Here is a 26215-nt window from a genome sequence, read left to right on the forward strand (position 1 = left end):
TCCCATCACTTCGTCCAAAAGACTTTTGGAAAGGATAGACTTAATCTACCCTGCAGGTTTTTCCAGCTTCAACTGAGCCCAGAATTTTCTCCTTTATGATACCAAGCCGACCTCTTTACGCCCATTGTCCAATCAGTGCAGAAATGGCCGGGTCGCTGTAGTGGGCAGGACACATACGGCCTCTGCTTAAATGGCTAAATCTGCTTATTCCTCTGAATAAATAGTGTCATCTGAAAAATCCACTTTCTACATTGACAATTCACGAGTGTTTATCTGTGGAACAAGACTTTAAAAAAGGTTTGTTCATGACTCAGTAAATCAGGGGGGTATTCCAGAAAGCAGGTTATGTGACATACCCGGGTAAGTTTAAGGGTAAGTTAGTGGATAACCTCAACTTTCGGTTCCAAAAACGGAGGTTAACTTTCTGGGTATGTACGTAACCATAGCAGCTTACTCTCTGAAGATAACCTGCTACTGAGCAGGTTATGTTCCAGGGTCAGTTTGTTGCAGAAGGTTACTGAGCATGGCGTGCCCTTTTGATGACGATCCTGTGGACATGGAGGCACAAATTATACAAGGTTTTTTTCGCCGGGAGAGAGTTATAAGACCGCGTATTGATGTCTTTTCATTTCCTAATGATTATTTGAAAAAACGTTATCAGTTTTCAAAAGAATCGTTAATTTACTTAACATCTCTTGAAACCGCATATTGCAAATGTCACAAACCCAAACCGCGGGTCTGCGCTTAGCACAGAAAACATTCTGTACATACTGTAGCACTTCGGTTTTTTGCGTCAGGGCATTTTTTGTACAATATGGGCGACGCAGAGCATGTGGGAAAGGCAACTGTGTGTAGAGCCATTCGCACAGTATGTCTGGTACTTAACGCTTCTTACACACGTTTGTACAGTTCCCTGTCCATAAAGCTCTGCGTGTTATTAAAGAGGAATTCCACAGAGTGGTAGGTTTGTCCTTTGTAGTAAAATCTATGATGCATATTTAATATATAGTCATACTATTTATATCTATAGCCTACATGTATTCATCCTGCACACACACACACTTGATACTTCCATATATGACTTTCTATTTCAGGGTTTCCAAATGTAATTTGGAATACATGTAATACATGTAAAGTGACAATAAAAGGCATTCATTCATTCATTCATAATTGGGTGCATTGATGGCACCTACATTCCTATTAAAGCTCCTTCAATAAATGAGGGAGACTATGTTAATAGGAAATCTATTCATAGTATCAATGTGCAGGTAACTTGATTTTGTATCCTTAATTTTTTGCCTTGTTAAAATCATCAAACTCATTACTTTTTTCCACTAACTATAGGTAATCATTACAGGACAGTACAATGCTGGTTACCACTGGTTGCCCTCAGATGGGGTGAGGGGAGGTGGTGGTGGGCCCCCGCCAGTTAGATGGGCTTCAGCCTTTTTTCTATTAGCTACATGACAGAAAGAATATACTAAATCGTGTTTAATAAATAGTTCAGTGATCGTGTAATCAAATATTACCTTTTTGCAGAATGTTTTTGTGTTTCATTTTGACTTGGCTCAAAGTTCTTCTGGCTCCAGAAGGATTACACCTTATTAAATAAGAAACCATATATTCCTAGTCGATACACATTGTTATTTTAACCTAAAGAAATGAATGGCAGGAAAAGTAAATGCTTTCATAGTGATTTAACAGTCAAAAGGATGCGGAGGGGTACGTGTTTAATTATTTTGCATTATAATAAAAGGGGAGGCGATGTCAAATTTGCAATTTAATACACACGCATTTACTCTGTCTGTTATTTTTTGCCAAGCCAACTCTTTCTTTAGCCGATGCAGCCGTATTGCTTTTTTTCATTATTATTGGCTTGAATTCCTCATATGCGTGCATTAAAACTTCCAACTCCGCCTCTGTGAAGTATGCCGCTCTCTTTTTTTCACTTTGATTTTCCATTCTGACTCGTGAAATCGGCGATCAATCGAAAACGTCTTTATGTATGCACGGTGCACGCGCATTAACTCTGGGTAACCGATAGGAGGTTGATTGAACTTACTCTTCTCAGGTGTTTTGGAACCGACATACTCATGGTATGCGGGTTTGGGGTATATCAACCCAGAGGTTAAGATTTACCAAATGGTAAGTTAACCAAGCTTTCTGGAATACCCCCCAGGTCTACGTGTAGGATGTTGATGTTGTCTAAGTGTTGACCAAAATTGCTGACTATTATTCTGCTTCATTACTGGCATGCTAACACAGAGATTTTATCCAAAGCAAATGCACGTTTTTGAGTAAGAAGGGTCAGTTGGTCCCTGGGACAATTGGGAGTTAAGGGTCTTGCTCATGGGTCCAAAAGACACATTCCAATGCTGACTCAGGGATTAGAACTGATGACCTTCCGGTTAAAGATACCCTGCATACACTACCCACAATATGAGGGTCCAACAATGATATGATCCCTCTGCTGACCATGGGAACAGAAAAAGGAAACTTTCAATCACACCCCAAAAGGTCCCACTGAGATTTGAACTGAAATGTCTGGAGTCATTGTCCAGAGTGCTAACCATTACACCATGCATCGCACTTCAGACAGAGTAAAATGGTTATACTGGTTAAAAAGCAGAGAATTTACATTTTTGCCATGAAGAAGCTGCGATGTGACACTAAGGTAAAAATGATTCCTCCAGCACACTGTGAGCTATCCCAGCATGCACAGGGTCATGGAGGAGTTTAAATAAACATAAAACCCTGGATAGAGGGGTTCAGTGAATGAGGAGGTGACATTGTACAGGAGGGTCAGTCCATCAGAGGAGACTCTGTAGAAGGACAGAGTACCAGCCGCCCAGTCCAGATATACTCCTACTCTGCGGGAGCCTGAGGGCTTAATGGTTATGTCAGTCTGTTTATTATTGTGCCAGACAGAGTAACTGTTAAAATTGCAGCACAGCATCCATGACTTGTCATTGAATCCAAGCCTACAGTTAGTTCTTTCTCCTTTCCTCCCGATTCCTTTATAAGTCACTCCTATCAGGGCTCCATCTCCACTCCACTCAGCCTCCCAGTAACAGCGACCAGTCAGACTCTCTCTGCACAGAACTTGGGACTGGCAGTCAGATCGCTCTGGATGATTAGGATATGGCTGCCTTGCCCCCCAAGTCACCTTCCTGTTCCCCCCTGACAGAGACAGGTGTCTGTGTGCTGTGTTGGGGTCCAGCGTCAGCTGGCAGGAGTCTGTAGGCAAGAGGAAGAGCGATTAATCCCATCACGAAGCCCAGCATCTCCAATGCTATGATAAAGTAGTATCAATGGTATTAAGAATACAAATATGCAAAAAACGTACATTTCTATAAAGTTCCCAAACTCCCATTTTTGAGAAACCATTCATCTTTAAACCCAAACCAGCGTTTTTTTAAACAAAAGAAGAAAAAGATGACAAATCAATTAAGTGATTTTGTGTTGCTTTTTTACCATAGAATGTTGTCTGTAATCACACACAGGCAGAAATTCACCTGAACAAAAACATGTAAATCCATCTACATACAGCAAAAAAAGCACACACACATCACAATACTTTTGTGAATGTAATCAAAATAGTTTTGATGGAATTAAAAATAAAAACATGCAAACAAACTTACATTTCTGAACCCCTGGTCTGGTCCTGCACTTTCCACTGTGGTCCACACTATAGCAGAAGCAGAATGACATAGTAATGCTGTATCTATTTATTTAATTGTTGCATTTTCTCCACATACACCTGTCTGTAGCAGGGAGAGACACACATTCTGTACTCACTTCAGTTTCTCCAGTTTACAGCTGGAATCCTCCAGGAGAGCGGAGAGCAGCTTCACTCCTGAGTCTCCTGGGTGATTGTAGCTCAGATCCAGCTCTCTCAGGTGTGAGGGGTTTGACCTCAGAGCTGAAGCCAGGGAAGAGCAGCCTTGTTCTGTGACTCTACAGCCTGACAACCTGCAGAGAGACAGACAATAACTCTCCAATAAATAAAAACACCTCACGATGAGATGTATTACTTTTATGCAAATGTGACGACTCCAATAAAGATGTTAAGTATTAATTTACACTGTGGAATACCCTGTAATACTGACCTCAGTATCCCCAGTTTACAGTGTGGAATACCCTGTAATACTGACCTCAGTATCCCCAGTTTACAGTGTGGAATACCCTGTAATACTGACCTCAGTATCTCCAGTTTACAGTGTGGAATACCCTGTAATACTGACCTCAGTATCTCCAGTTTACACTGTGGAATACCCTGTAATACTGACCTCAGTATCCCCAGTTTACACTGTGGAATACCCTGTAATACTGACCTCAGTATCTCCAGTTTACAGTGTGGAATACCCTGTAATACTGACCTCAGTATCCCCAGTTTACACTGTGGAATACCCTGTAATACTGACCTCAGTATCTCCAGTTTACAGTGTGGAATACCCTGTAATACTGACCTCAGTATCTCCAGTTTACAGTGTGGAATACCCTGTAATACTGACCTCAGTATCTCCAGTTTACATTGTGAATCCCCCAGTCCAGCAGAGAGCAGCTTCACCCCTGAATCTTGCAAGTCATTGTCACTCAGGTCCAGCTCTCTCAGCTGAGAGGAGTTTGATCTGAGAGCTGAAGCCAACACTTCACAGCATGTCTCTGAGAGTCTACAGCTATTCAGGCTGGAAAAGGAATCGTGTTTAGATAAAAATACATACAGCACACACAGGTATATAAAAAAAAAAATCAAAATAAACACAAAGTACAAAAAGAGAAGCAACATATAATTCAAAAGGAATGTTCCTCATATTCCCTGTCGTGAAGAATACAGTGAAAACTTTCAATTCAATAAACAAATATCTTTGTTTATTGAAACAGTTTAGTGGATCAGGGCTAGATCAATGTACTCAAATGAGCAGATTTTGGAATAATGCGGCTGCTCCTTTGAGTATACTGTGTATTTGGCTACTTGCTGTACATTTTCATAAGTCATACATTCCCAAATCCTGTTTTATATTGTGTCACAGAGCCAGTTTGAATAAGGGCAGAAGAGAGAACATGCTCTAAAATCCATTCATTAAATGGGAAACTTAATTATATCAGTTGTCATTTCCCTGTCCTAGTCAGAAAGACAAAGTTTGTACTTGAGACTCCCCAGCGGAGACCAAACTGCTGTGTAATGACCTTACAGGGTGAGTTACCCTGAGACTCTGTAATATATGCATAAGTATTTTTATAAAGCTCTGAGCAGCGCTGGGGCTCAGTGATCAGCACTACAGCCGACCCAGGGGTTCTAGGGTCAGATCCTTGCTGGGGTGTGTGTGTGTTCATGTGGGATTTGAACAGTCTCAAGGAGAGCTAAAGTTTTTTTAAATTATTATGTTTTATATGACTTTTGAATCTCTGACATCATGACTAAAATCCTTATTTTTTGTATTGCTATAAAAAAGTGAGATTTTCCATTAACATCTTTTGTGTGACAATCAAGAAGCAAAATTATACGGAATGTTCCTGTATATTTAAAAGGTAGGAAAACCACCCAGCAGTTCTTTTTAAATTCTGCATATCCACCCACCCATTTCCTGTAACGGCTTGTCCCATTCAGGGTTGGGGGGGGGGGGGGGGTCCTTAGCCTCTCCCAGAGGTTACTGGTGTAAGGTTCACCACCTCCACTCAATATAAAAACGGGGTTCCAGATTATTATGGAACAAAAAAATCCAGCCTAATTATAAATCAATTAATATAACATAATATAATAATATAATATAAATCCTTTTATATAATACCATTACAAATGCTCCTTGGATTACGATGCTCTGGGTTACAGTATTTCGGCTTTATGATCCGTAAATGTATCTCACTTTCAGTACATTATTCAGTCAATTACACGAGACATTTCCTTATAAAATAAGCTTTGTGTTAATGATTTTGGCCAGCTGTAGACTAATGTAAACGTTTTAAAGGTAGCCTAGGCTAGACTATGATGTCTATTAGGTTAGTGTACTGTTTTAAAATGCATTTTTGCCTTGCAGTATTTTTAGGTTTATCAAAATGTAACTCCATCATAATCTGTCGAGAGGCTGTATATATTTCAGACAATGCCAAGCTATTTTTGCCAGTACAGACGTGTCCTCATATCCTCAGCAAGGCACAGATGAGGCCATCAGAGACAGCAGTCTTCAGGAAGCTCCTAGATCTCAGCTCCATCACATGAACACACAGGCTGACAATATCACTCACAAACCACTCATGAACCTCTATATAAATGCACCCTAATTGTTCTGATAAGATATAAAAGCAGTATCATGAATAACATCCATACGTCTTTAGCAACAGATGTATATAAAATCACTTACACAGCTGTCCTAGATTTCTTGATCACAGGCAGCAGCCTCTGAAGACCTTCATCTGATCTGATGTATTTCTTCAGATCAAACACATCCAGCTCCATATCTGACATCAGTAACACAAAGGCCAGAGCTGACCACTGTGCAGGTGAGAGGTCTGCTGCTGAAAGACTTCCTGAACTCAGGTATCTTTGTACTTCCTCTATTAGAGAAATGTCACCCAGTTCATTCAGACAGTGGAACAGGTTGATGGTCCTATCTGGAGATAAATTCTCCTGTATTTTCTCCTTGATGTATTGGGCTGTTTCCTTAATGTTATTTGAGCTGGTTCTTGTCTGGCCCAGTAGCCTTTCTAAGAGAGTCTTACTGGAGTCTGTTGAGAGGCCCAGGAGGAAGCGGAGGTAGAGGTCCAAGTGTCCATTCTTGCTCTTTAATGCCTCATCCACTGCAGTCTTCAGCAGGTCAGCCGATGAGTTTGATAAAAACATGTATAAAGCAGCGAGATACTCCTGAATGCTCAGATGCACAAAGCAGTACACCTTCTCCTGGTACAACCCATACTCCACTTTAAAGACTTCTGTGCACACTCCAGAGTAAACTGAAGCCTCTGTGACATCAATGACATTCTCTGTCAGATCTTGCTTGTAAAATATGAGATTGCCTTTCTCAAGGTTATGAAAAGCCAGTTTACAAAGATTTAAAAGGAATTCCTTATCAGATTCAATGCGTTTAAGCTTGGTTTCACCTTTTTTCATATACTTGTCATTTTTTAAACTCGCCTGAAAGATCAAGAAGTGTGTGTACATTTCTGTCAGGGTCTTCGGAATTTCTCCACTGTCAGTCTCACTAAAAAGCCTCTCAAGAACAGTGGCTGAAATCCAGCAGAACACAGGTATGTGGCACATGATGAAGAGGCTCCTTGATGATTTCACATGTGTGATAATCCTGCTAGCCAGGCTCTGATCACTAAATCTCCTCCTGAAATACTCCTCCTTCTGGGCATCACTGAACCCTCGTATCTCTGTTACCCGATGGACACACTCTGGAGGTATCTGATTGGCTGCTGCAGGCCGGGAGGTTATCCAGAGGAGAGCGGATGAAAGCAGATTCCCCTTAATGAGGTTAGTCAACAGCACATCCAGTAACGTTTTCTTTGTTACATCAAAGCAGCTCTCATTGTTCTGAAAATCTAGAGGAAGGCGACACTCATCCAGACCATCAAAGATGAACAAGACTTTGTACCTAAACAGCTCAGTGGATTCAAGTGATTTCAGTTCTGGGACAAAGTGGTGAAGCAGATCAATCAGACTGTATTCATCCTTAATCAAATTCAGGTCCCGGAAAGGAAGAGCAAATATGAAGTGAATGTCCTGGTTTGCTTTTCCTTCTGCCCAGTCAAGAATAAATTTCTGCACAGAGACTGTTTTCCCGATACCTGCGACCCCTTTAGTGAGTACAGTTCTGATAGGTGTCACATGCCCACATAAGGGTTTGAATATATCATTGCACTTGACTGTAGTATCTTCTGTTAACCTTTTCTTGGATGCTGTTTCAATCTGTCTCACTTCATGTTCATCATTAATTCCTCCAGTTCCCCCTTTAGTCATGTAGAGTTCTGTGTAAATCTCATTGAGAAGTGTTGGCTGTCCTTCCTTGGCTTTCCCTTCAAATACACACTCAGATTTCTTCTTTAGGTTACATTTGATTTGGTGCTGACATTGTGACAGAAGATGCCCTGAAATTAAATGAGAGAAAAATGCACAAACTTATTTTAAAACATGCATTTTTTATCCATATAAGCCAAATTAAATTAATTAAACAATAAACTGAAATGTAATACACATTTTTCATAAACAATGTTTTGTGGCATAACACACACTGAATGAGGTACAGCTCTTACTCTTCTCCAGCATGTCAGCGAGATCATTTTGCTCCATGGTCCTCAAGATGTACAGTGTGATCTTCAGAGCTCCCTCTCTACCACAGGTCTTCTGCATCTGACCATCACTGTCCAGGTCACTGTCCTCCTCCAGCTGAGGCTCAGAGCATTCTGGGTCATTCTGATCCAGGTACCTTTTGAATTTCATCAGCTCATCCTTCAGAAACATATGAGCTTTTTTCTCCAGTTCCTGAAGTGGACAGTTAGTTTAATTATCACTCCTGGCACCGTATATTTTTATAATTTCATTTATGAATTATGCTGCGTTCCAATTGAACTCGTAAATTGGAAATTTCAAATTCCAAGTCAGAAATTTCAACTGGAACGCCCCCTGAGGTCGTAATTCCGACTCGTGAAGTTGGAGGAATTGACACAATCCGGACCTCAGAATTCAAAATGGCTGCACCCTTAATCAGCAGAAGTTAAAGCTGTAGCTTTATGCTGTTTATTAGCAGCAGTTATGTCTTGTCACGCATTAAATCAGTTGTACACACAGTAGTGTCCAACTGCTAATCGGTGGACATGTTGCTACGATATTTTTATGCGCAAAATAACACGTAATGTGTTGTTATCAACTGATATTGCTAATAATGGATAACAATTAATCAGGCTAGAACTGGGACCTGTTTCAGAAAGCAGGATTTCTTGCTTAGCTGGATATCTAATCAGATTTAAGGTCATCAGGGCTAAATGCAAGTGAACAAAGATAATGCCAGTTAAACTGGGGCACATTAAATACAAGAAGTTATCTGGCTAAGCAAGAAATCTTGCTTTTTGAAACAGGTCCCTGGAACTGCTACATTGGCTTTCTGACTTGCTGTACCAGAATGTGCTTAACTTGGGTGAGACGTAATTCCCAAGTCCCACTTCCAAGATAAACAGAACGTGGCATTAGTTGTAAATATCATCCCTTTGACCGGATGAACTACTGTACTTATTGTACATCTGTAGAAGGTGTATGTCAATTTAAATAAAAATTTATGAAAATATTTCAGTAATAAATGCACACCTTGAAGATAGATAAGTCTCCTTTATGTGGATATGAATTACATCTTTTCACCTGGTCCCTGTGAATAAAACAAAAATCCATCCATTAATCCATCCATCCATTTTAAAATTGCCCCTCGGGGACAAATAAAGTTTTTTGAATTTGAATCCTCCAGCCACTCATCCCGGTTTGGGGGCAGGGTGGGGTGGGGGGGTCTATTTCAGACAGCAGAAAACCTAGGATACGGGTTCATCCTGGGGGGGTGGAATCTAGTCCATCACAGGGCAGACACACACAGAGGCTGTCATATGTCATGGAGAATTTAGAAAAGAGCCTAAACATGTTTCTGGACAGCAAGAGGAAACTCTAACCATGTTGGGTAATCCCCTGTAACCACATAAATGGGAAGTCTGGCCCTCTCTCTGTTTAGTTCCACCAGGATCTCTGCCTTTCCCACCATGGTGATGGTCACACCACTGTAGGTCTCCAACATGAGCCTTGTACGTGTAGTAGAATGTGGCTCAGCTTTTCCCTGAATATTTTATCTGCCATGAATGACACCGTGGTGTCAGTGTCAGTCTCCATCCTGATTGGACGTCCCTCCCCAGAGGTGTGACACCATTGGCTCCCCTTCCTCCTTTTACTCTCAGCACTTTGACCAGTAGCTCCTTCTCTGTGTCAGATTCACTGCTGCTGCTCTGCTCATGCAGTTTCTTATTTGAACATCGCTTGTCTGCTTTCTCTTTCTGTACCATTTACTTGACCCTGTATAATTCCTTTGATTTCTCCCTCTTTGCCTTACAAACTCCCCCCAATGAGTCCATTCTTTCCTGATATGTTGTTGGGTTTGAGCTCTTTAGTCCAGTACTCTGCTGGATGGTATCTCTGCTTCCACAACAGTGACATTCCTTGCTGCTGTCTCTCTGCAGTGTTAAGAAAAGGTACAAACTGGTACTCTTTTCTGTCACTGGGACTGTACCCTCAAGGGTCTGCCAATTGTAGCCTAGCTGTAGGTAACTGTACCTTTCAAGATACAGAAATGGACTACAAGGAACATATTTGTACCACTGGGGGTGCATTAATGTTGTTTGTACCTTGGGGATGTTCCTCAGAGTCCATTTCTGTACCTTAAATTAGACATAAAGGTACATTTACCTACAGCCAGTGTACAACTGACAGACCATTGAGGGTCCAGCTCCAGTGACAAGCAAAGGTACAAACTGCTGCTCTTCATTCTGACAGTGTGGCTGTCAGAGGCGGCTGCTGCCTGCACCCTGGATGCTGCAGTGAGCTGCTGTGCTTCCTTCTCTACCAGCTCCATGGATGCTGCGTTTTCTATGGCTTTTTGAACGGGGAGGGGGTCTCCTGTAAGCAGGTGCCTCACTCCATAACCCAAACACTAATATATCACACAGCAAGTCATTCAATGTTCAGACATTTTTCTCTGCTCAGACTCATACTGACTAATGGATTCTCCCTCTTCCTGCTTCCTTTTGTGACACCTAAACTGCTTTGCTATTACTAGTTGCTTGGGGTAAAAACATCTCTGTAAAACTTCCACAATTTCAGTGAAATTTCAGTTCCGGTTCTGTGTCTCACTTACACTTTTGGTTCCGTTTAAACTTTGATTGACAAAATCCTTTTCTTACCACTTTAGTTTCACTTTTCAGCACATAAATATCACATTTATTCTGACCTGGATCAGCAAAAATTTACATATCACCTTTGGAAAGCAACTTTCAGTTTTTTTGTCTGACGGCTTAACATGATATACTAGTTAATTAACAGGCGCTGTCCCATTAAACATGGTCAAACTGAAGCCTCAGTCTGAGCAGATCTAATGAGATGTTTAAAATGCACTAAATGTAAATCTACCTTCTAATTCCTGCTGGCAGGAAGTCAGTCTTTACAGTAATCCTCATCCTTTTACCTCAGGTGTAACTTACATAGAACACAGACAGAAATTCTTTAAATTCTCAAAGACAATGGGATGTGCAAAAGGTAAAATATGATGCATTCATTGTAAAGTTTTTTTTTCCCCTCATAGCTTGTGTGTGCCTGTGTGCCTTTTGACAGAGTCTACGTTTTATAAACATTGTTTATTTAAATTCATGTTTACCTTTGATCTGATGGAAAAGTTCCCTCTCTGAAGCTGATTGGACAGTGCATTGACCTGTCAGTCTTCATGGAAACACAGCTGGGTGCAGGTGAGTCTGCTCTCTCCATCAGGACACTGCAGTCAAAAAGATCCTCATCAATTAAATATATATATGTGGACAGCATCACATTAAATCTTCAGCTGTTTATCCTTCTGCTCTGCCTTCCTGTACTTTGATACGCTGTGAAGCTCTTGATGCAGACAGGCTTGTTTACAGTTCGCTTTAATGTGAAATAAATTGTCTGACCTAAAATTAAGATCCCAATATGAAAAGTTTAGTATCATCATTACCTCCACTGCCAGACTTGATTGTTGCTTTTTTCCTGTTTATTGATTTGTTTATACATTATATAAATGTAGCCTTAACTGGGGTTCCCCACAATAAATTTCACAGAGTTCCCGATAATAAATTTTGCACACTGCTACCGAATACCGATAACATTTTCTGAACGGAGGGATGTGGAGACTAAAACATATTTATTTTTGAATATTCAGAAAATAATCTCGCGCACCAAAGATCTCATGAAAAAAAATAAATATGCAGCAGCGCTACGTGGCAGCAGAGGACACGAGGTTGAAGTTGGCTACTTATTCGCAGATCCTTATTCAGATTTTTCCGGTCCACCTTAAATGCTTCTTTTTTTTTTTTTTTAGCCATTTCTAGAGGCCCCTGCTCCTTCATTTCAAAACGTCCCAAAAATCTGCCATTGCCATCTTATAGTAGGTATAACAGAGTGTAAGTAGACTTATTTTTGGTGAATTTTTACTGTAGCATTTTCTCATAATCACCTCCTAAACTTGGCACCAACACTCCATTCTCTATATGGGTCGGATTGCAGTTTTCAGCTATTTCTAGAGGCCGGAGTCACCAACTCCGGTCCTGGAGAGCTACTATCCAGTAAGTTTTCTATCCTACCAGGCTTCTGATGAGCCACACCTGCTCCTGGTATTTACTTGAGAATTAGTGTGGCTCATCAGAAGCCAGGTAGGATAGAAAACTTACTGGATAGTAGACTTCCAGGACTGGAGTTGGTGACCCCTGACCTAAGTGATGGGAGTTGTACAAAGTAAAATTTGTTGAACAGTAAAATTTACACTAACCAGTATTCCGACTCTCACTCCCTTACTGTATGTTAGACTCCATGGCAATTTTAAATGAAAGAAAAGTGATCTCCACAAATAGCTTAAAAATGCAGTCAAGTCCACAAAGAAAACAATAGAATGCCCTTTTATATTTTAGTAATACTGCATTACAATTTCAAAACAAAGTTATGTCTGCTTCTTATCAAACTTGATCTAACAAACTAATGTCAGATCCACTCAGAGCATGTGAGCGGAGCGGAGCGTGAGCGAGGAGCGGAGCGGACGGAATTTGGTCAGAGCGCGGAGCGGTTTTTTAATTAAGGCTGGAGCGGTCGCTTTGTCTCGCTCCAATTTCACTCCCACTACAATTCTGAGGCGTGCCCAAATCTACCCAGAATTCATCTGTACAATTATCAAGACTGTTACACAAATTGGCCGAGATGGAATTCGCAAAGTATTTCACAAAGGAAACTGATAAATCATACAAGTGTACTATTCTTATCAAACGTATAGATGACAAGAATGTACAGCAAGAACAACAATGTGGTGAAACTGTTTCAGTGATTAAAGATTCACTTTGGAATCACTTTTCTCAGAAACATGAGTGTGCTACGCGAACAAGCGGAAGCCAGAGCAAAACGCGTGCAAGTTTTATATGGTTGTAGCATATCAAGTCTATAAAGTAAATTAAAATATAAAAGCCTATAAAGTAAATATTGGTAATCAAATAAATTCGTTTTGTCATTCAAAGAAGGTCTAATAAGATTTTTTTTATTTATTTCACGTAACGTAAAATTTTATTTTAGAGACGTGCTGCATCAACAGAAAAAAATTGAGGAATTTAAAACGTGTCTGTATATTCTTTAGGCTATTAAGCACACTGATTCCTTTACTTTTAAGCCTATTTTTGTGTGGAATGCCATTTCCAAACCTGTCCGTTGTTGCCGATAGGTTGCTTAAAAATAAATATTTTCTGTTCTGACTGGCAATGTTGCCGTTGCTCATATTTCTTTATGACATAAGGCTTCGGTTTAAGGTGACATTTGTTAGGCATGCAGATTATTTGTCCCTCTTTTAAATTGGAGCGAGCGTGGAGGGCGGTGTTGGAGCGAGCGTGGAGGGCGGTGTTGTCTACCGCCCTCCTGGCCCCCTAGGCCACTTTCTAGAGGAGCTGGATACTCTCCTCAGTCTCTTCCCCACTGACAGCTCCTCTCTCATTCTCCTTGGTGACTTCTATCTTCCCCATGACAAGCTCCTTTCTTCTGGTCTCCTCCCTTTTCTCTATTCCTTTTCTCTGACATCCAACAACTGCTCTCCAACACACAAAGGAGGTAATGTTCTCGACCTGGTTTTCAGCCGCCCCTCTCCAGCCACCGACATCACCACTACCCCTCTTCACATTTCTGATCACCACTTAGTATCCTTTACCATCACCCTTCCTGTCTTATCCAATCCTGGCTTTCAACATTTCTCACCCACTAGACCAAACCTCCACTCTGTCTCCCCTTCATCTGTTGCTTCCTGCACCCTGTCCTATCTTCCTGACCTTAACTCCTTTTCCTCCCTTGCACTGGAACCTGCAACTGATACTCTTCTCTCCTCACTTTCCTCATCCATTGATCACCTCTGCCCACTGTCTCTTAACCCCAGGAAAAATCGCCCTGCTCCTTGGCTTTCAGCTGCATTACGCAGCAACCGAAGGGAATTGCGGGTAGCGGAGAGGACATGGAAGAAATCTAAACTTGATGCAGATCTGTCTTCCTACCGTACTCTTCTATCCAAATTCTCTTCGGATGTGACTGCAGCTAAAACTGCCTTTTATAAGGAAAAACTTGAGCTATCCTCACATGATCCCCGTAAACTCCATAATATCTTTTCATCACTACTCAACCCTCCAACTCCTCCTGCTCCATCCTCCCTGACTGCTGAAGACTTTGCCACCTTCTTTGATGAAAGGATTGGCGAAATCTGCCAGACATTCTCTCCCTCCCCATCCACTACACTACACACCCAGGATTTCCCTTCCCCCTTACTGACCCAGTTTACCAGTCTTACAGTTGATGAGATCATGAAAGTCATCTCATCTTCCAACCCTACCACCTGCCCACTGGATCCAATCCCTTCCACATTGCTCCAGACAATCTCTCTGGACCTTCTCCCCTTCATCACCACTATCATTAATGGCTCCATAACTTCCGGTCATGTACCAACAGCATTCAAAATAGCCAGGGTCATTCCCATCTTGAAAAAACCCACTCTAAATCCCTCGGACACTTGCAACTACCGACCAGTATCTCTTCTTTCCTTCCTTTCAAAAATCCTCGAACGCACAGTCTACAACCAGCTCTCTCTTTACCTCTCTCAGAACAACCTCCAGGATCCTAATCAGTCTGGCTTCAAAGCAGCTCACTCCACAGAGACTGCCCTCTTAGCAGTAACTGAGAAGCTGCATGCTGCTAGGTCAGCTAAACTGTCATCTGTCCTCATCCTTCTTGACCTATCAGCAGCATTTGACACGGTTAACCACAAGACTCTCCTATCCATCCTTAGGAGTCTTGGCATTGGTGGTTTGGCTTGGCAATGGCTTGCATCCTACCTCGAAGGCCGATCATACAGAGTGACATGGAAAGGACTCACATCTACCCCACGTAGTCTCTTCACTGGCGTCCCTCAGGGCTCGGTTCTTGGCCCACTCCTGTTCTCCCTCTATACCAAATCTCTTGGTGAGGTCATATCCTCTCATGGCTTCTCTTACCACTGCTATGCAGATGACACTCAACTCATCCTCTCCTTCCCTCCTTCAGACACTCATGTCTCCACTAAGATGTCTGCATGTCTAGCTGATATCTCATCTTGGATGACCGCTCACCAACTGAAACTCAACCCTAGTAAAACGGAACTGCTGTACATCCCCGCTGACTCATCCCCCCTCCTGGACCTTGCGATCTCCCTCAACAACTCCCTGATCCGTCCTTCGGTTTCTGCTCGCAACCTTGGGGTTACCATGGACAATCGTCTATCCTTTTCCTCTCATATCGCCAACGTTTCCCGCTCTTGTCGGTTTCTCCTGTTTAATATCAGAAGGATACGTCCATTTCTTTCCACACAGGCTACCCAGATACTCGTTCAGTCCCTCGTCATCTCCCGCCTTGACTACTGCAACTCGCTCCTAGCGGGTTTACCACTGAGCGTCATTCGTCCCCTCCAACTGATTCAGAATGCAGCTGCTCGACTTGTTTTCAACCTTCCCAAGTTCACCCACACCACTCCTTTGCTGCGCTCCCTACACTGGCTTCCTGTGGCTGCCCGCATCAGATTCAAAACACTGATGCTCGCATACAAAGCCAAAAATGATCTGGCTCCATCCTACCTAAAAGACCTCATCACACCCCGCACTGCACCACGATCTCTCCGATCCTCCAGCACTGCTCGACTGGTCCCACCACCCCTCAAGGCACAAGGAAGACACACCTCCCGGCTCTTCTCTGTTCTGGCACCAAGTTGGTGGAATGAACTCCCCCTAGATGTCCGAACAGCTGAGTCACTGAATGTCTTCAAAAGACGACTTAAAACACACCTTTTCCAGAAATGCCTGAATTAGCACTTCTGGCATTATACTTGCATTACTTTAAAAAAAAAAAAAGCACTTTTCCAACAGAGTATTAGATCGATGGTATTCATAGCCTTGGTTTTTTATTGAGCTAGTATCGGGAAAAATTCATTGTGGAGTCTTAAAGCACTTATGTAAGTCGCTCTGGCTAAGGGCGTCTGCCAAATGATGTAAATGTAAATGTAAATGTGGAGCGATTTGACTGGAGCGGGAGGACATTTTAGTGGAGCGAGGAGCGGTATTGACCGGAGCGGCGTAGTGCGAATTAGGAGGAGCGGGGGGAGCCAACAGCCTCGTGAGCGTGGAGCGGAAATTCTCACCGCTCCGCTCCGCTCACATGCTCTGGATCCACTATACACATCTAAAAAGGATAGAGAAAGGGGCTTCAGAATTGGCCTGAAAAGGAAATAGACCCATACAAAACATGGTTAGGAGGTGATTTTTAAAAATGCTATAGTAAAATTTCATAAATATATTTTGCCTAACATTCGAATAAACGTACTCTATCCTGGTTGTGTCAGATTCTCTAGACATTTAAAAATAATAATGATGATGATGATGATACTACTACAGCTAATAATAAATCCGACCCATAGATAATGGAGTGTTGGTGCCAAGTTTAGGAGGTGAAAATGCTACAGTAAAAATTCACCAAAATAAGTCTACTTACACTCTGTTAGACTTACTATAACATGATCATGGCAGATTTTTAGGGACGTTTTGAAATGAAAGAGCAGGGGCCTCTACAAATAGCTGAAAAAAAAAGAAGCATTTAAGGTGGACCGGAAAAATCCGAGTAAGTAGCTAACTTCAGCCTCGTGCAGAGGACGGCATCCGGGGAATACGATTAAATGAAGATTTTTGAAGGAAATTAAATTTAATACATGATACACATAAATCATCAGTTAAGCGCGAGGAAGTGTGTTAAGTTAAAACTGATTACCCTCTCTTTCGAGGATGCTGGAAAGTTTATTTATGACCGTTTGTAAAGCAGTACCAACTGTCTTACCTCTCAGTTCTATTTGCGTTACACTCCATATTGGGGCTCACTTCAGAAGCAGCTCCCCCCATTTTTGTGCTGATCCAGACCAGATGACTCATGCTGGGGGTTCTGTGAACAAGAAGGGTAAATATTAACATACATAATATTGTAATGAAGCGACCTGTGGGTGTGGGTGTGCGTGTGGGGGAGGGGGAATTTGTGTCAAAGGCAGTGAGGTGAAGCGGCTACACTTGGGCGGTCAGTGGTGCGGTATTAAAGGAGGTCAGACGGATGTGTGAGACCTCAGGGCGGGTTCAGGGAGTTTGGTGCCCCTCGCATGCCGTTTAGGGCTGCCAGCGGGGAAGCTAGATAGCGGCTGCAGGGTCGGGTTCCGGGGTGGTTTAGGGCGACGACAGTTAGGACCGGGGATCAGGAGTGCGACGGCCGCTTCGTAGCCAGGGGTTCTTGGTAGAAGCATTAAATCAGTCTGGGCCAGGACAATGTCACTTTTTATATATAGTGGAATACCTGACAAGTACTGAGAAGTTGATATTTGCCTGGCCCAGAGAGGTTTAAGCAGTGTGTGAAATACCCGTCAATATTAGGGGGGATCCCCATCCCCCTATTGTAGCGCAATATCGATCTAGAGACCCCCTTAAAATTTTGCTTTTGAGGCTTTCAGGTGGTCTCATTGGTTTGGTGTCGGACCCCCCCGTATTTCACACACTAGGTTTAAGGTATTAAGATGGGCATGGAAACCTCACTTTCCATTCACACCTTTGTGCACTGCAGCATGAAGTTCATGTCTGCCTGATTGGGAGGGGACAGATGTTTGCTTTTGTCTCACTTTCTGATAAAATACATACATACTATTACTGAAACTGATATGTACTTTCCTCAAAATGGCAACGTCAGTAGAATCGTGTTCAGTTATTACTAATGGAAAGCAAAAAGAAGTTCTGAAGCTCGGCAAATGAGTCATTGCTTTTGCTGCGCAGCACTTAAGATGGACCGCAAATCTGAATAAAGATCCAACTTCAGCCTCGTATGGGTCGCTGCATGAATTGTATTTAATTGTATTTAAACTATCCTTGTAATCGTTGCTGACGTCCTGTGGTGATCTACTAAAGCTCGGCAGTGGTGGCTTAATGATTAGGGAAGCACACTCGTAATTGAAAAATTGCAGGTTCCAATTCCCGACCAGCAAGGTTCCACTGAAGTACCCTGTACAAAGAACACATTTCTTTGTTGTGCACTGTGTGCTGTGGTATGTCAACAATGACAATCTCTAAATTCTAAAAAGCTTAAGTAAGGAATAATTGACGACGGGCCGTTGAATTATTAGAAAAATAATGCACACCCGAGGTGGTGATGCGGCCACGACGCGAAGCGGAGTGGCCGTTACACCTCGAGTGTGCATTATTTTTCTAATAATTCAACGGTCCGGAGTCAATTATGCCGCTTATACTACGGTTGCCACACCTCAAGACATCGATCAGATGATATATTTCAAGGGATTCGTCCGGTTTTTCTACTTAAATCGCTATTGTGAGTAGGATTATTTCTTCCACATCTCATCCAACGACTCTTTTGCTAGTTCCAAAACGTCATTAGCTGTTGTTTTTTTGGTGTTTTCTTCGTGTTTTTCTCCCTCGAGTATGTCTAGCTGTTCTTCGCTGATCGTTTTATGTCTTTTGTTGTTGCTGGCTGCCTTTGATGTCCGCTTCCGTTTATGTTGTTTTTCATCTGGACTGTCTAATACTGCTGCAGCCCAGTTGTTGAAAGTTTCATATTCACCGTAAATATTAAAATTTACTTTCGGAAAATCGTCTGTCATGTTGTTGTTTTTGTTAGTCCTGTGTGCTGTATAGGTACTGTATGCTAATTCCCATTATTACAGTTAACTATGCGAAGTGATATGGAACTGTAATGCGGTCAAGAGAGCTGCCTGGAACTACGTTCGCCGTGCGTTTCCCTGAAAATAATTGCACACCTCAGAACGTTCGTCAGCCAATCAGATTCAAGCATTCAACGGTCCCGTAGTATAATGTGGTTTAATGTACCAAAATAGCGACCAATATTCACCAATATCTGGTCATAAATACTTTCACCTGACAAAAAAAAAAATCAAATCTAAAATGCTACGAATATGGACTTTATACTACATTAAGCTTTTTCCCCCTCCATTGACACCCATTATAAGGAAAAGGCTTAACATAACTTAATGTAACTTAATGTAGAATATTGTGTGCAGGTTTGGTCACCATATCTTAAAAAGGACATTGCAGCCTTAGAAAAGGTGCAGTGTAGGACCACAAGAATGATTCCTGGTCTTAGAGGAATGTCATACGAGGAAAGGTTAGTTGAGCTAAATCTGTTCAGCCTCAAGCAAAGCAGACTGAGGGGGGACATGATTCAGGTCTATAAGATTCTAACAGGTTTGGATGCTGTTCAACCGAATAGTTACTTCAGCATTAGTTCAAATACAAGAACTCGTGGCCATAGGTGGAAATTAGCGGGAGAACATTTCAAACTGGATTTAAGGAAACACTTCTTTACACAGCGTGTAGTCAGAGTATGGAATAGTCTTCCTGATAACGTAGTGCAAGCTGAATCCTTGGGTTCCTTTAAATCAGAGCTAGATAAGATTTTAACAACTCTGAGCTATTAGTTAAGTTCTCCCCAAGCGAGCTCAATGGGCCGAATGGCCTCCTCTCGTTTGTGTAGTTCGTATGTTCTTATGTTCTTAATGTACCAAAACAGCCACCAATAATCACCAGATTTCTCACACACATATCTGGTCATAAAGACTTTAACCTTTTCTTTGCAGCCACTTCAGATTAATACTTAATTAGTACCATGTGTAAGTTGTTTATATATATATATATATATATATATATATATATATATATATATATATATATATATATATATATATATATATATATATATATATATATATATATATATATATATATATATATATATATATATATATACACACACACACACACACACACACACACACACACACACACACACACACACACACAATAGTCATTATATATACACCATCCATTCATTATCTGCCGCTTGTCCAGGGTTCGGGTCGCGGGGGTAGCAGCTTCAGGAGAGACACCCAGACCTCCCTCTCCCCAGCTACCTCTACCAGCTCCTCGGGGGGACACCGAGGCGTTCCCAGGCTAGCCGAGAGATGTAATCCCTCCAGCGAGTCCTGGGTCTGCCCCGGGGCCTCCTCCCTGTAGGGCATGCATGGAAAACCTCTCCGGGTAGCCGCCCAGGAGGCATCCGCACCAGATGTCCAAACCACCTCAACTGGCTCCTTTCGACATGGAGAAGCAGCGGTTTTATTCTGAGGCCCTCCCGGATATCTGAACTTCTCACCCTATCCCTAAGGGAGAACCCAGACACCCTGCGGAGAAACCTCATTTCGGCCACCTGTATTCGCGATCTCATTCTTTCGGTCATTACCCATAGCTCATGACCATAGGTGAGGGTAGGGACGAAGATATCAGCCACGACAGCCCCACAACATCCAGAGCCTTCAGGTACTGCGGGCGGATCTCGTCCACCCCCGGGGTCCGGCCAACACAGAGCTCTTTAACCACCCTGGCCACCTCAGCCCCAGTGATGTGCAAGCCCCCCCCAGCACCCTCGGGCTCTGTGCCCTCAGCTGTCTCACAGGCAGTGTGCATAGATGTATCTGAGGCAGGGTTGAGGAGGTCCTCAAAGTATTCCTTCCAACTCCGGATGATGTCCCCAGGTGAGGTTAACAGCACCCCCCCCCCCCCCACTATAAATAGTAGGAACCAGGAGCTGCTTCCCCCTCCTGATACTCCGGATGGTTTGCCAGAACCTTTTTGAGGCCGACCGAAAGTCACTTTCCATGGCCTCACCGAACTCCTACCACACCCGGGTTTTTGTTTCTGTGACCGCCCGAGCTGTGTTCCGCCTGGCCAGCCAGTACCCGTCAGCTGCCTCCGGAGACCCCCGGGCTAATAATTCCCGGTAAGCCTCCTTCTTCAGCTTCACGGCCCCCCTCATCTCTGGTGTCCACCATCGGGTTCGGGGGTTACCGCCACGACTGGCACCGACCACCCTGCAGCCACAGCTCCGAACGGCCGCTTCCACAATGGAGGTCCGGAACAGTGTCCATTCAGACTCAATGTCCCCAACCTCCCCCGGCATGCAGTCGGAATTCTGCCAGAGGCAGGAGTTAAAGCTCCAGCGAACAGGAGCCTCTGCCAGACGTTCCCAGCAGACCCTCACTATGCGCTTAGGCCTACCAGGTCTGACCGGCTTCCTCCCCCACCACCTGAGCCAACTCATCACCAGGTGGTGATCAGTTGGCCGCTCTGCCCCTCTCTTTACCCGAGTGTCCAAGACAGAAGGCCGCAGATCAGATGATACGATGATCAATTTCATAATCGACCTGTAGCCCCGGGCATGTTCATACCATGTCCACTTATGGACACCCTTCTGCTGGAACAAGGTGTTCGTTATGAACAAACCATGCATTGCACAGAAGTCCAATAATAGAACACCACTCAGATTCAGATCAGGGAGGCCGTTCCTCCCAATCACCCCCTTCCAGGTCACACTGTCATTGCCCACGTGAGTGTTGAAGTCCCCCAGTAAAACGATGGAATCCCCTTGTGGCACACCAAATAGCATACCGCTAAGGGAATCCAAGAAGGGCGGGTACTCCGAACTGACATTCGGCGCATAAGCGCAGACGACAGTCAGAGACCTATCCCCGACCCGAAGGCGCAGGGAAACAGCCCTCTCTTTCACCGGGGTAAACTCCGTTGTTAATGCACCGAGCTGTGGGGCCACCAATAGCCCCACCCCAGCCCGGCGTCGCTCACCCGCCACAACTCCAGAATAAAAGATCGTCCAGCCCCTCTCCAGGAGATCGGTTCCAGAACTCAAGCTATGTGTTGAGGTGAGCCCGACAGTATCTAGTCGATACCTCTCAACCTCACGCACAAGCTCAGGCTCCTTCCCCACCAGAGAGGTGACATTCCATGTCCTGAAAGCCAGTTTTGTCAGCCGGGGATCGGACTGCCAGGGCCTCCCTTGGCCACCACCCGATCCACAAAGCACCGAACCCCTGACATTCCCCCTGCGGGTGGTGGGCTCACCTGGGGACAGTCCCGCGTACCTCTTTCGGGCTGTGCCCAGCCGGGCCCCACGGGTCAAGGCCCGGCCACCAGGCGCTCACCAACGGGCCCCTCCCCCAGGCCTGGCTCCAGGGTGGGCTACAACAGCAGAAGACCCCACCGGGTACCACTCATCTCCACTACAAATAGGAAAAAGAGGCTACAATTTGCACGAGCTCACCAAAATTGGACAGTTGAAGACTGAAAAAATGTTGCCTGGTCTGATGAGTCTCGATTTCTGTTGAGACATTCAAATGGTAGAGTCAGAATTTGGCGTAAACAGAATGAGAACATGGATCCATCATGCCTTGTTACCACTGTGCAGGCTGCTGGTGGTGGTGTAATGGTGTGGGGGATGTTTTCTTGGCACACTTTAGGCCCCTTAGTGCCAATTGGGCATTGTTTAAATGCCACGGCCTACCAGAGCATTGTTTCTGACCATGTCCATCCCTTTATGACCACCATGTACCCATCCTCTGATGGCTACTTCCAGCAGGATAATGCACCATGTCACAAAGCTTGAATCATTTCAAATTGGTTTCTTGAACATGACAATGAGTTCACTGTACTAAAATGGCCCCCACAGTCACCAGATCTCAACCCAATAGAGCATCTTTGGGATGTGGTGGAACGGGAGCTTCGTGCCCTGGATGTGCATCCCACAAATCTCCATCAACTGCAAGATGCTATCCTATCAATATGGGCCAACATTTCTAAAGAATGCTTTCAGCACCTTGTTGAATTAATGCCACGTAAAATTAAGGCAGTTCTGAAGGCGAAAGGCGGTCAAAAACCATATTAGTATGGTGTTCCTAATAATCCTTTAAGTGAGTGTATATTCCCTTTTTTCTTGAGTCTGCTCATGCAAAATGAAATGCGATTAATATAGATTAAAAATGAATGATATTTAATCGTGATTAATCAAAACTAATCTACAGCAACCCTGTGATGAATCTGATTTAAAATTAATCGTTTGACAATACTAATATTTATACAATTGTAATACTCTTAAAATTCTTAAAATATTGTCATCCAACAGCCACTCTCAAGGTTCACCTTTGTCAATTTAAAGGCTACATTAAATGTCTATTTTATTAGCTGACCACCGTCATACCATATGCAATATGCAAATAAATAAGTTAAATTACAAAATGATCAACTGATTACAATACTACATATACAAGCAAGAACCCTTCACAAAACCTAACTTACATACAGTATAACTATATAAAATAAAGCAGCAAAGTCACTGGCCATTTTTCTCAATTAATAAAATTCTAGTTTTACCTGGCTCAACGGGGAAACTATTGAGCGGGCCATCACAGGCTACATAGGTCAAGCTAAGGTGTTGGACTCAGTTCTGTGTATGCCCACATTTATCAGATGGCTGCACTTTCAAACTTTGACCCAGTTTTACAGTTTTGTGCCGCTCACAGAGCTTTAAATTTTGATACAGTCCTGATGCCCTTTAATAATGATGTGCGAAGTCCTGGTTCACACTGGCTTCTTGCTGCAGCAGATTTCACAAAATGGGAAATTTGCATATTCAATTCAATCCACAGTTCTGAAATGCCAAGAACCACAAGCTCAACTCTCCTGAAAGTTGTGGCATGCATTTACAGAGCAGCCGACTAGAGAGTCACGGATGTCCTAAATGTCCCACAACAAGCAAAAGGTTATTACTGTGGTGTTTTTGCCATTGTGTATGCCTGCTCAGTCATCACCAACTCACCAATAAGGTCAGTTGACAGCCATAAAGCCAGGTTGTGGATTCACTCCCTAGTTGGAGTCGGCAATCCGGTAAAAACCAGACGATCAGGCCTCACAAAAAAAACTTTTATGCCACAGGAGAAAAATGCAGTCATATGCTACAGAAATGAAGGCTGTACCTATGAGAGAAAGAGTATAACGCTACCTTGCAAGGGCAAAAGCTAAATCACACAAACACTAAAAACTGGACCCTGTGCTACTCGTCAAAACGTAAAGGGTGATCCAGAGTACAGTGATCAGTACATTTTGTGTGTCAGCAGCAATATGGACTTTATACTACGTTAAGCGTTTTCCCCTCCATTGACACCCATTATAAGGAAAACGCTTAACGTAGCACAAAGTCCATATTCTTAGCATTTAGGTTCAGATTTTTTTTGTCTGGTGAAAGTCTTCATGACCAGATGTGTGTGTGAGAAATTTGATTATTGGCCGCTATTTTGGTACATTAAACCACATTAAGCGTTTTAGAATATCCCAATTCTTTAAAACCATAAAATTAAAAAAAATAAAATTAAAAAAAAATTACCTTCTGTTTAGTTTGTGTAGGCTCTACAAGCGTCTCGACTCCGCTGACTTTTCTGCTACAGCTGAGATCTCCCCACCAAACAGCGCTTCTCCTCAGATTATTAACCCCAGCAACTGACCATGAAAAGCATCGCTTCCCCCGACTTGCTACCGGTTCACGTGCGCTCCAGCCAACTACCAAGCCCAGGGCTGCGGGTGTGTGTATTTTTTATCCTGTAGGTGAAACCACGCTGACCCTGCTGCATTCCCACTGGGTCCTAACGACCCACCAATCTAGCATACTGCATGAAGAAACAAATCCAGGAAATGAACTAATACCATGGGTAATAGCAGCAACAGCTCCTACAGGCTACATTTATAATACAAAATGTCGTTATATTATCCCGAATCTTATCCGTGTGTCCTGGAGACTTTAAAAAAACATTCACTTTTATTTACACACAGTAGGACATTATCGCATCAAACACGGAAGCGGTCTAAGTAGAAATGGACACGGACTCGGTTTCACGACGTAGGACGTTTGGAGATATTATCCAAGCGACTTAAGTAACAATTAGAGAAACGGGACAAGCTACCGCTGCCGCGTAATTCTATGGTAAACGCACATTATACGTTATATTCGTGCGTATAAAGCGCGGCATTGCAGTGACTTAAATCATTAACATTTAAATCATTAGCACACGATTTTTAAATCACGATTCACTATTCACATTTGTCGCCGCCCTACGGCTGTTTTACACAGATCATCGTTTTTCTAAACATTCATGTCTCTGTGCTTAATGTACAATATACAGATCTGCTCCTCAACTTACGAACTTTCAGACATGCAAAGAGGACTGCAAGTCCAAATTGCGTTCGTTAGGCTCCCTGTCCGCAACATCAAAGTTTGTGCTGTGTGTCAATTCCGCCTAGGATGAATTCTGGCCGCTATACTCCTGCCGCGCAGCAGCGTAGCGCGTACTGCCAGCATCCTAGTTCTTAGTACTTGCGTACCGATAAGACGTGCTCTCGAGATCAAAGTTTACTTCGTTTTTATTGCGAAATGATCTGTGCATCCATTATCCATTTTTGTTTTATAAATGCATCATTAGTAATGTGTTTTAGAATAAGAAAACATGTATTGACTTTATATCATACTATCGTGAACCGGTCGTCCGAGCCCCCTCATTTACCTCGTATGGAATCCCCGTGTTCCCAGATGTTTCAAGTCATGTTGATTGTTGCTGTGTATTTAGGTCCGAGTTAGAGTATGTTTCCCCAGTCCGGTCATTAACGTGTTGACGTCGTTTTCATGTTCCTGAGTGCGTTCACCTGATTTCACCGGCTTCTGTGCTTAATTAACACAACTAGAAACAGCTGATGACACGGAGATTCCACGCGAGGTAGCGGGGGGGCATGGCACACAGGAGGATCGGCACGAGTAGGGCATGACACTTATACTTATGCATGTAATTTTGAGTACCCTTAAAACAGGGGTCACCAACTCCGGTCCTGGAAGGCTACTATCCAGTAAGTTTTCTATCCTACCTGGTTTCTGATGAGCCACACCTGCTCCTGGTATTTACCTGAGAACTAGTGTGGCTCATCAGAAGCCAGGTAGGATAGAAAACCTACTGGATAGTAG

General features: G+C 43.1%; 1 protein-coding gene across 2 annotated transcripts; it reads right to left on the bottom strand.

Annotated features, from left to right (window-relative positions):
• Positions 1-804: 804 nt before the first annotated feature.
• Positions 805-24765, bottom strand: LOC111837754 (protein NLRC3-like). 2 transcript variants are annotated; one of them, XM_072714191.1, is made up of 10 exons: positions 24593-24765; positions 17141-17242; positions 11400-11513; positions 9302-9359; positions 8254-8482; positions 6363-8088; positions 4515-4688; positions 3799-3972; positions 3642-3688; positions 805-3237 (listed from the first exon to the last, which is right to left on the bottom strand). In XM_072714191.1, the coding sequence occupies exons 2-10, from the start codon at positions 17230-17232 to the stop codon at positions 2705-2707; spliced, it is 3147 nt and encodes a 1048-aa protein (XP_072570292.1). In that variant the 5' UTR covers positions 17233-17242; positions 24593-24765; the 3' UTR covers positions 805-2704. The 2 variants fall into 2 exon arrangements, with proteins under 2 accessions (XP_072570292.1, XP_072570293.1); XM_072714192.1 differs by lacking the exons at positions 17141-17242; positions 24593-24765 and adding an exon at positions 16378-16449.
• Positions 24766-26215: the final 1450 nt, after the last annotated feature.

This window comes from Paramormyrops kingsleyae, chromosome 7 (genome assembly GCF_048594095.1).
Source record: "Paramormyrops kingsleyae isolate MSU_618 chromosome 7, PKINGS_0.4, whole genome shotgun sequence".
In the NCBI taxonomy this organism is placed as follows: Eukaryota; Metazoa; Chordata; class Actinopteri; order Osteoglossiformes; family Mormyridae; genus Paramormyrops; species Paramormyrops kingsleyae.